The 11,010-nt window shown below is 52.6% G+C and overlaps 1 protein-coding gene across 1 annotated transcript; it reads left to right on the forward strand.

Annotated features, from left to right (window-relative positions):
• Window positions 1-603: 603 nt before the first annotated feature.
• Window positions 604-7,226, forward strand: Ren (renin; the record flags this gene model as incomplete). Its single annotated transcript, XM_059253219.1, has 8 exons — window positions 604-754; window positions 1,377-1,500; window positions 2,315-2,433; window positions 3,201-3,397; window positions 5,287-5,406; window positions 5,810-5,954; window positions 6,256-6,354; window positions 7,065-7,226. Coding segments are annotated over 8 exons (1,117 nt in total), but the record flags the coding sequence as incomplete, so codon positions are not given.
• Window positions 7,227-11,010: the final 3,784 nt, after the last annotated feature.

The raw sequence follows: 11,010 nt of genomic DNA on the forward strand, positions 1-11,010 counted from the left end.
CTCAGTGGGTTGCTGTTCGTACACCTCTTTAATTCTGCCAAAGGTGATTGGAGGACGGCCGGTGTGAGGCGAAGAGCCTGGGATTCAGGCCAAAGACACGTCATTTCCCAGCTGAGGCACACAGGCAATCTACAGACACTGGCCTGTCTCAATCTGGCTGGGTTCAGTGGTTCTGTGATACCCCGGGGGGTCCCCCAAGTCCCTGAAGCCTGCTGTGGGCATCTGCTGCCACCTACAGGCCCTACACGGCACTGCCTCCCCTGTCAATCAGGAGAGGTCAAGAGGCAGACCCAATTCAGAACAATGAGGCACGGTGAGGTGCTCAAACACATGGTGGTGATGATGATGATGATGGATGAGTGGACAAAAAAATTTCCTTATCTAGTTAAAATGAGACAACAGAAGGGATTTGGGAATTATTTAGTACCAAATACCAAGTACTCAAAGAGGCTTGTATATATTCCTGTAGAAACCCCAGGGCACAAGAAGTGCTTCTTAGGTGCCTGCAAGAGGGTTAGTAGTGATAGACACACCAAAGGCAAAGAGCTCTGCGGATGCTGGGGAACTACATGACTCTTCTGTTTTCCTTCTACCCTGGAGCAGGATCTTGCTCAAGAAAATGCCCTCCGTCCGGGAACTCCTGAAGGAGCGCGGGGTGGACATGACCAAGCTCAGTGCTGAATGGGGTGAATTCACCAAGAGGTCCTCCTTTGGCAACGGCACCTCCCCCGTGGTCCTCACCAACTACCTGGACGTGAGTGCCTAGCTCAGCTGCTATTTCCCTGTCTCTCTAGGACTAGCAGGCCCCGCTCTTTCCACCATGCTTGACTGAGAGCCAAAGAGGACCTGCGTACTCTGTAGAACTATTTACAGCTGAGAAGTCTGAGGCTGTCTTGCTGGTGGTGGTTTGTTTTGGTTTGTTTTGGTTTGGTTTTTCGAGACAGGGTTTCTCTGTGTAGTTCTGGTGGCTGTCCTGGATCTTGCTCTGCCGACCAGGCTGGCCTCGAACTCACAGAGATCCGCCTGGCTCTGCCTCCTGAGTGCTGGGATTAAAGGCGTTCACCACCGCCACCCGGTTTGTTTTGTTTTTGAGACATGGTCTGGCCTGAAACTCACTGTGTTGACTAGGTTGACTTCGAACTCACAGAGATCCACAAGCCTCTGCCTCTCAGGTTCGTTCATGCCCAGCTATTTCAGCCACTTTCATTAGGCTTCCATGCCTCAGTGAGTCTCCTCTATTCCAGGACAGCAGAGGGCAAGGCAGAGCTCATACACTTCAGCAAAATGGAAAGCCAAAAGTCAAGGTGGGGAGCAGGCAAGGCTCCCAAACCCAAGGCTCCTGAGCCTGGGTCCTCACTTTCCCTCCACCCCTGCAGACCCAGTACTATGGCGAGATTGGCATTGGCACCCCAGCCCAGACCTTCAAAGTCATCTTTGACACGGGCTCAGCCAACCTCTGGGTCCCCTCCACCAAGTGCAGTCCTCTCTACACTGCCTGTGGTAAGAGTCAGGCCCCGTGCCTCCCCCCAACCCTTCCTGCTGCACTGTTGCCCATTTTCCAGTGACCTGCTTTCCCTTAGCCCCAGGCCATTGATCCTAGAAAGAGAGGAAATGTCTCTCATCTTCCTGAATTGGCCACCAAGGTGAATAAGCCAGCTTAGGGAAGTGCCTGGGCACCTGGAAGGCCATTTCCCAGGGTTCCTAGGATTCAATCAGAAACAATGCTACAAACCCGTTCCAAGTCCTGAGGCTCTTCCAATGATAGCCTTAGTGAATGCCCTCACGCTCAGCACCTATTCTGTACCCAGAATCCTCTCTGGCACTGTATCAATGTTAGCAATGGCTACAGAATTCTTTGTTTGAAACAAATGTCTCGGAAGCAAAAGCACTTAAGACAAAACCAAGAAACACCATCCTTGACTGGTGTACATTTTTTTGATTAATTTATTTATTTTGTATACGGTGTGCCTGTGTGTCAGAAGAGGGCACCAGATCTCACTATTGATGGTTGTGAGCCACCATGTGGTTGCTGGGAATTGAACTCAGGACCTCTGGAAGAGCAGCCAGTGCTCGTAACCTCTGAGCCATCTCTCCAGCCCTGGTGTACATTTTTTTTTCCAAGCTGGAGACTCAGGAACCCCACCACACACACACACACACACACACACACACACACACACACACACACACACACACCCCTACCTGAGCTAAGTCTTCAGCCATACTAGCCACATCCACCACTTGCCCCACTTCTGAGCCTCCTGCCTAGGTCAATACCTCTTAATGCTGATCTGAGCCTGTGTCCTTCTGCTAGAGATTCACAGCCTCTATGACTCCTCGGAATCCTCCAGCTACATGGAGAACGGGACCGAATTCACCATCCACTATGGATCAGGGAAGGTCAAAGGCTTCCTCAGCCAGGACATAGTGACTGTAAGTAGGACCAGCCCTCCTTACACCCATGGGGCCCATGTGGAACAGGGCAGGTGTGCTCTGGCCCGCCTTGGAGCCTGGGAAGTTGAGGGACAACCTCCTTGGCAGCTTCTAGCTGAAGCTACGAAGACCAGCGTTGCAGAGGAGCAAGCAGGCTGGCACTGCTTGACAAGGCTTTGCATCAAACTTCCGTGTGGGCAAGCCTAAACCCCAGTTTCCAACCTTGTGACAAGCCTGGACTTACCAATTCAGACCAGGCTTGGAGTATTGTTGAGACTGGGGAATCCAGGTTTTGTGCCGGGCTGTGGGTTGCTTCCTTTTGGCCAGTGTCTAAGCCCATCTTGTGGAGTCACAGGCCCTGCTGTGCCTGAGCCAGGGAAAGACACATATAGAGCCCCAGAGGGAACCAGTGTGAGCCCTTCACTCTCCCCGTGCCTGTGAAATCAGGGGGAGGGGCACAAAGCAAAGCCCTGGTTATGATGGGGAAATCCTGAGCATGGCCTGGGGGGGCTAGCACAAAAATGGGCCTCTGGGAAGGGTACAGATCACCTGCCTGGAGGGACCTTTTTCTCAGCACTAGTCAACCCCATCTCTCTGGCCCCCAAGCGTGGATGTGTTGAGAGAGTATGTGAAGGCTTGCTGGGATAGTCTTACCCTAACTGCTCTACAGAACCTGCGTATCTCTGGGGTCCCTGTTGTGGAAACCAGAGCAGACCCTGGCCAGGGTTGGACGGTAACCTCTACCCACTCTGGTTCTTCTCTCACAGGTGGGGGGAATCACTGTGACACAGACATTTGGAGAGGTCACCGAGCTGCCCCTGATACCCTTCATGTTGGCCAAGTTTGATGGGGTTCTGGGCATGGGCTTTCCTGCTCAGGCCGTCGGCGGGGTCACCCCGGTCTTTGACCACATTCTCTCCCAGAGGGTGCTGAAGGAGGAAGTCTTTTCTGTCTACTACAGCAGGTGGGCCTTTGATCCCTAGGCCAAGGCAGGGAGGGGGCGGAGAGCTGGAGGAACGGCAAGAGTCCAGGCCAGGATTTGCATGCTCCTGGTTAGGTGGTTCTCAATCCATATCTAGAGCCACACACTAGCCAATTAAAATGAATGGAAATCAAACATCCAGTCCTTAGGGACTGGCCACAGAGACACAGCCAGCTTCATGCCTTGGCTTCTTTGTTCCCTCACTGATCCAGTCAGTGCTCTGCGCCGTGGGCTGTGGGAGGCTCCAGGGGTGCACAGTGAACAAGACAGTCCCTACCCCCTCCATCCTCATAGAGCTTACCGTCCAGTAGGGGAGACAGGAAATACAGCACACTGAATGCCTCGGGCACACCAGGCACCCGGTGCCAAAAGCTGCAGATCCTTTTCGATTCTAGCCAGGATTCTGTGCAGTTCAGCCAGCCCTGGGGAAGCTGTGGTCAGCATCCCAGCAGGGCTGGGATCGGCTGCCAATTTCTGGGTTCAGAAAGAGGGTCTGAGCTGGAGGTAAAATCGTTACGGGTAAGAACGGAGGCCAGGGCTGATGAGACTGGAAGGGAGGGGTGGACTCTAGAGCAACCTGGGAGGAATCAGAAGTCTCCGGACGGTGACTCTGGAAGGGAGGCTTTGAGTGAATTACACCAGTCAGAGGCTGCTGCAGTCAGGGGTCCTGGGAAGACTGTGTTTCAAACAGTAGAGGCAAGAAAAACAGTGGTTAAGAGTGGAAGTGGGTGTCAGAAAGTGTAGGTCACAAAATGTGGGCTGCTTTGGGAAATTCAACAGGGAAGAGGATGTGGGGCAGGGTGTGGGGTAAGATCCAGAGAGAAGCAGGGAATGGGAGGTGGCTCTTCTAAATGCTAGAGGATGCTTGAGCGGTAGAAGAAGGGCTGATGGGAAGACTTAAAATACACGGGGCTCGGAAGTAGGGGCCATGGAAGGAATTAGAATCCAGCAACAGACAGCAAGCAGGCCTGTAAGCTGGGGTCCTCTTGGGCTAGGAAGAAGTGACATTTATATTAGTAACTGATCCTTGAACAGAACATGTGCCCACCTACCCTGTGTACACATGTGCGCATATGTGTATGTCATGGGTTCTGAGAAACTCCTTCACATACACATAAGTACCTTGGAAACCAGCCCAAGGCAGCCCTGGGCTGAGGTAGAACCATGAACATGGAGAGGAAGGTGAGGGCAAGCAGCTTTGACTGGGAACGAGAGACTGGCTCTAGGTACCACATGTCCACCAAGCTCTGGGTGATTTCACTCTTTGGTGACTCAGTGGCCTGAAGCGTGAGAGTTAACCTCTACCCCTACCAAACAACAGGGTTGCTGAACTTTACCCACAAAGAAGGTCTCCTCTCTCCGTCCCTCTCAGTCTCAACAGAAATCTTTAGGAGACAGGAGCCCCATGTGGCCCCGAACGCCAATACTCCCTGGACCTCTGCCCTGCAATCATGCCCGCCACCCACACAGACTCCCACTCCTCAGGCCCAGCTCCCTTACACGTCTGATTTCTCCCTAGACTCTAGAGTCTGGAGTCTACTCCACACATCTGTTGCACCCAAGTGCGGAAGGCATGATTTATGACTTATTTGCATCTACCTTGTATCCTTGAACCTGATGGTTTTCTGGAGGCAGCTAGACAGTCCTAGAAATACTTCTGCTGCATTTGGGGAGGGGCCAGCAAGGGAGAGAAGCAATGGGTTCTGTGTGCCATTCTATTACAGCTTACAGCCTTGCCATCTACCCCCTAAACCCTACCTCTGCCCCAAAGCCCTCTACCCCACCCTGCACCTCAGTCAACTTTCCCTCATCCCTAAAGTCTCAAGTTTCAAAGGTTGCGTGGCTCTAACTTCTGTTGGTCTTTCCTTTAGGGACTCCCACCTGCTGGGGGGAGAACTGGTGCTGGGGGGCAGCGACCCCCAGCATTACCAAGGCAATTTTCACTATGTGAGCGTCAGCAAGACTGGCTCCTGGCAGATCACAATGAAGGGGTGAGCAATCATAACCTTCCCAACCCTCCAAACTGGTATTGTCACTGGGATTGACACTGGCTGGGGTGAGGGCGGGGGCAGCCGCTCCTTACGGCCCAGCCACTATCTGCTCTCTGCCGGCTCTGTCCAGGGTGGCGGCACAGGATGGGATTTGGGGATGGGAAGGAGAGGACTCAGGGAGAGGAGGTGGAGTCTCTAGTCTATGTGTTGATGACAAAGAACAGCCAGCACCTTCTCTCAGTGCCTCAGCTCTCCTCCAATGCACCGCCAGACCACTTGTACGACCTCCTATCACTACCCTTAATTGGGAAAGACATGCAGGCTGGGGGGGGGGGTGCCTGGCAGCTTCTGCCTGCCTGCCTTCTTGTCTGTCTGTCTGCCTGTCTAACGGTAGCCTCCGCAGGGTATCTGTGGGGTCCGCCACCTTGCTGTGTGCGGAGGGCTGCATGGCAGTGGTGGACACTGGTGCATCCTATATCTCGGGGCCTACGAGCTCTCTGAAGCTGATCATGCAAACTCTGGGAGCCAAGGAGCAGAGCACAGATGAAGTAAGAAATAGGTGGAGGGAATGGCAGCGGGTGGGGACAGGGTGAGGGAATGGGGGTGAGGAGGGGATGGGGGGGATGGGGCACTGGTAGTGCCACCTGGCTCCAGTCTCCAACCCATCCAGACAGCACTGGGTCCCAGACAAAGCCATTTCAAGCCATCTCCTCCTCACCCCTCACACTCCCTGCATGGGTGGCATGTCTCCCGTGGAGGGTGAGCAGAGACTGTCCAGGACTCTGTGGCACAGGGCTCTGGACTTCTCAGAGATCTCCACACTGAAAAGAGCTTCCTTCATTCCCCCAGTATGTCGTGGACTGTAACCAGGTGCCCACCCTCCCCGACATCTCCTTCCACCTGGGAGGCAGAGCCTACACACTCACCAGTCTGGACTACGTGCTACAGGTGAGAAGAGCGGGCAGGGGCTGCCGAAAGTGGAAAAGCTGTAGTGTACAGATCACCTACTAGCCCCGTGGGTCATGAAGGCGGCTCATGCCATCTAGAGAACTGTTAACAATCCCAGTACCCATGCCTCGCCTAGCAGATCAGAACTGCCATGACAGGCACCTGGAAATCAGAGTTTTCAAAATGCCCCAGATCCAGCTGGGTGGTGGTGGCACATGCCTTTAATCCCAGCACTCAGGAGGCAGAGGCAAGTGAGTTCAAGGACAGCCTGGTCTAAAAACCAACTTTCAGGGCAGCCAGGGCTACAAAGAGAAACCCTGTCTCGAAAATCCAATAAACAAACAGACAACCAAAACAAACAAACAAACAAACAAAACAAAACAAAACTCATGCTGTGACTCAGCAACAGTCCTCTCTCCGTTTCTGAGCGGCTCTCCTTTTTAGTTCTCTGCCCTTTTCACGCTCACAGGCCTGGAGAAGTTCAGTGACTTGGTCTGGATCAGAAGCTAAGTTGGCCTGTGAACACAGGGTAGACACATTGTTTGCCTGATATCTACCACAGAGCCTGCCTGCCCCAGGAAGGCTGGAATTTAGGCTGGGCTCAAACGGCTCTGGAAGGGTGTAGGAGAGTTGGGGCGTACAAGCTGGGGTCAGGTGGTGGGAAGGGGTTGTGTCACGGGTAACAGAGCAAGCCTCCGGCTTCTTGCCAGGATCCCTACAGGACTGATGACCTATGCACATTGGCTCTCCATGGCCTGGACATCCCGCCACCCACTGGGCCTGTCTGGGTCCTGGGTGCCAGCTTCATCCGCAAGTTCTACACCGAGTTCGATCGGCATAACAACCGCATTGGGTTTGCCTTGGCCCGCTAACGCCCTCGGTCACCCAGTGAGCCTGGTTTCAGGCCGAGGCAAAGCTGGCGCTCCTGAGGGCCATTTTGTCATCAGGGCTTACCCCACACACACACAGGGACACTGGACACAGCTCCTCGTGAGTGCTTGTCCCCTCGCCTGCGCTCACCCTTCCCTGCTTTGAGGAAAGACAGAATAAAGACTTCCTATTTACAGCCTGTTTTGGGTGGATTCTTTTGCGTTTGGAGCAAAAGGAGGGACACTTGTGTGGTCACATGTGGAGAAGACACATAGGACAGATGGGGCTGGAGATGGAGCTTTGTCAGTAAAGTGCTTGTTTCCTAAGTGTGAGAGCCTGGGTTTGATCCCCAGAACCCATAGTTAAAAAAAACAAAAACAACAACAAAAAAACCCAGGCATGATGGCAACTGGGGGGTGGGGGGTGTAGAGATAAGCAGATCCTCGGGGTTTGATACCGATAATTGAAGTTGTCTTTTGGCCTCTACACACACACACCCACACACACACAGAGAGAGAGAGAGAGAGAGAGAGAGAGAGAGAGAGAGAGAGAGAGAGAGAGAGAGAGAGAGGCACAGAGAGACAGAGAGCTTGAGAGAGAGGGAAAGGGAGAATGTGACAAAACAGACACCCGCCCCCACATGCTTTTTTATACAAGGTCAATGCGTTCCATCCACTGTCAACAGGATTCACACAGAGCTTGTTCAGGCAACCTTGGCTGGGGAGTTTGCAGAGATAGGCCCCTGTTCCTCTAGGGCCACTGGGGAAAAAAACCTTAGGGCTACGGCAATAGACTGTAGGTAAATACATGGGCTAGTTTTATGTAAACTTTGTAAGCATTGCAGCTCGGATGGAAAGGGTTCCTGGTAGCCGGGAGCCAAGGAATATCACAAGTCACTGTAGGCTTACAGCCCTGCGGCAGGGAAAGGTCTCCCCAATGTAACAACTCTGCGCAGGGAGAGGAAGGTCTCCCCAGTGAAGTTGTTACAGTTCTGCTCAGGTCCGGGGAGTGTAACAAAGCTGCTCCACTAGGGGAAGGTTTCCCCAGTCACAATGTTACAGCCTTGCTCTGCTCTGCGCTGCCCAGGCTCTGTCTCTGCTCCAGGGCAAAGAAGGTCTCACCCAAACCTCACTGGAGAGATTTATTGGCAGGGAAGAATCCAGGAGGGGGGGTGCCTCTGCCAGGGTAGAGAAAGGCAGCCGCTAACTGAACAGGTGACGGCTTATATAGGGCTGCTTAGGGGCAGAGTTTTTTTCCAGGGAGAAGATTTTCAGGGTGGGAACTGATCGGATTTCAATCCCTTTGAGTTTGAACAAATTCAGATTGGCTAGATTTTGTGCTCAGGGATTGGTTGGTTTTCTGCTCAGGGATTGGTTGGTTTTCCTGCTCAGGGATTGATTGGTTTCATGATCAGTTGGTCATGGGCCGATTTGGCTCTTGTCTCAGGGCAAAAGTGTGTTTCTTTCACTAACCCTTCTTAGCCTTTGGGCTCTGGTTCCAGGACCAAAGTGTGTTTCTTTGGCATTGCTCTCAGGGTCAGGGTGTGTTTCTTTGGTTCTGGTTTCAGGGCCAGAGTGGATTACAGGGCCAGGGTGGGTTTCTTTTCACTGGCTCTGTTTTCAGGGCCTTGGTGTGTTTCTTTCACTGGCTCTGGTTTCAGGGCCAGGGTGGGTTTCTTTCATTGGCTCTGGTTTCAGGGCCAGGGTGGGTTTCTTTCATTGGCTCTGGTTTCAGAGCCAGGGTGGGTTTCTTTGGCTGGCTCTTTCCCCCTGCAAACTGTGACAAAAGCTAGTCATCTGAGATGAGGGAACCTCAATTAAGAAAATGCCTCCATCAGATGGGGCTACAGGCATGCCTATAGAACATTTTCTTAATTAGTGATAGATGTGGGATGGCCCAGCCCATTGTGGGTGGGGCCAGGTTCTATATCAAAGCAGGCTGAACAAGCTAGAGGGAGCAAGTCAGTAAGCAGCACTCTTTCATGGCCTCTGCATCAGCTCCTGCCTCCCCGTTCCTGCTCTGCTTGGGCTCCTGTCTCGACTTCCTTTGACGAACTGTGGAAGTGAAAGTCAAACCCTGTCAGCCCCGAGTTGCTTTGGTCGTAATGTTTCATAACAGCAATAGGAACCCTGACTAAGACTGTCAGAAAGACACTCATAGAAGCCAGTACTGACCCCAGGCTCTGTGCTGCTGAGCAACTGGACCTTATATGGAGTTCCCTGGGAAATTCCTCTCAGCTTGCTCTGTACCCTCTATATGCTTCTGCCCAGGTGACCATTTACACAGGCAATCTAAGTCATCACCACCTAAGAACACAGGACTTCAGACATCCAACAATCCTACCTTACATGTGATAAGTACATAGAGACGGAAAGGCATTTTTCCCAAGATCATTTGGTGAAGAGTCATGCAGGGAAGAATCCTGAAAAACAGTGAAAAACTACCCTAGAACCCAGCCCAGCTGACTCAGGCCCTAGGGACTTCCACCTCAATCCCATGGGAGTGGTGCTCGCACATGGACAGGGCTTCGGACACCTTGGTTTGGGTCAGGTGCACACACAGGCTGCTGTCTTCCACCTCAAGGCCTGAGGACACCACAGGCTGAGGGCTCTTCTCCCACTCACCTGTCCCCCCAGGCTGCATAGCTTAGGGGATGAGAAAGCAGCATCTACCTGTAGCTTCTCATCCCTCTTTTGACCAAAAAGTATAAGGTACTGAGTATCCCAACGAAGCCCTTGGAATCTGTAGGATTTCACTCTCTGGGGTTAAGGGTCCCGGGGCTTCTCCGAGGTGGTATTTGCATGGCAGGGGCTGCTTGCCAAGTCCTGACACAGAGCTAAGAACAAGAGCCTGGACTCCCACTAATTATGATCCCTTGCCCAGCATGGTTTTCTTTGCCTATTGCAAAAGAAAGAGCTGGAGGCAATGTCCTTTCCAGTGCCTGCATCCTGGGGCTTCATGACCTTAAGTAGGCGGTTCATCCTCTATCATCGGCTACAATGTCCAACACAGTGGCTCCAAATGGCTATTTACATCCTTATTAAGATTAAAGTTACACAAAATGCCACACTGGTCACATTTCCAGTGCTGAGTAGCCACGTGGGGCTGGTGGCCACTGTAAGAGGCATCAGCATAGAAAGTGTACCAGAAGACCTGGGTTCTGGGCAGCAAGAATCAAAGGGCCTTGTGGTTGAGAGGTTCCCAAACAGGTCAAAAGGACAACTCGGGGACACAGAAACACATCCATTTTGTGGGCATTTTTCAAGTTGCGGCAGTGTGAGATGTAAGCAGAGGTCTCTGAGGCAAGTCCAGGTTTTGCTGTAGCCGAGGGCAGTAGGTAATATGGTTAGCTCCGGAGGTGACCAGGAGAACATATGGCCGAGAGAGGGCCTTTCCAAAGGCTGGCATTGCATCTTTCCACGTGTCTCCTCGCCACAGCAAGTCTGCCAGGGGACTTATCATCCTTTCCTCCAGGATCTGTATCCTCAGCCACTCTGCTCGCACTTCGGTCCATAGGTTGCGCCAGGCCTTTGATCACCTCTTTGCTCAACAAAGCACCGAGCTACAGGCTTCTGTGCATGCATCTACTCTCTGGGCCCAGTCAGCCTCTAGGACAGGGAGGAGATTTAAGGATTATTTAGTGAGTGGCAATGTGCTCTTGTACTCATAAAATACCCGGGAATGTTCAGTTAGAGTCCAGTCTGCCTACGGGACATTCCCTCCGGCACCATCGCCATATGTCTTTCCATTGAATGTGTTTGTGGTGGTGAATGATGCCTGGAAGCC

The sequence above is a fragment of the Peromyscus eremicus genome, unplaced genomic scaffold (assembly GCF_949786415.1).
Source record: "Peromyscus eremicus unplaced genomic scaffold, PerEre_H2_v1 PerEre#2#unplaced_3497, whole genome shotgun sequence".
Taxonomy (NCBI): Eukaryota; Metazoa; Chordata; class Mammalia; order Rodentia; family Cricetidae; genus Peromyscus; species Peromyscus eremicus.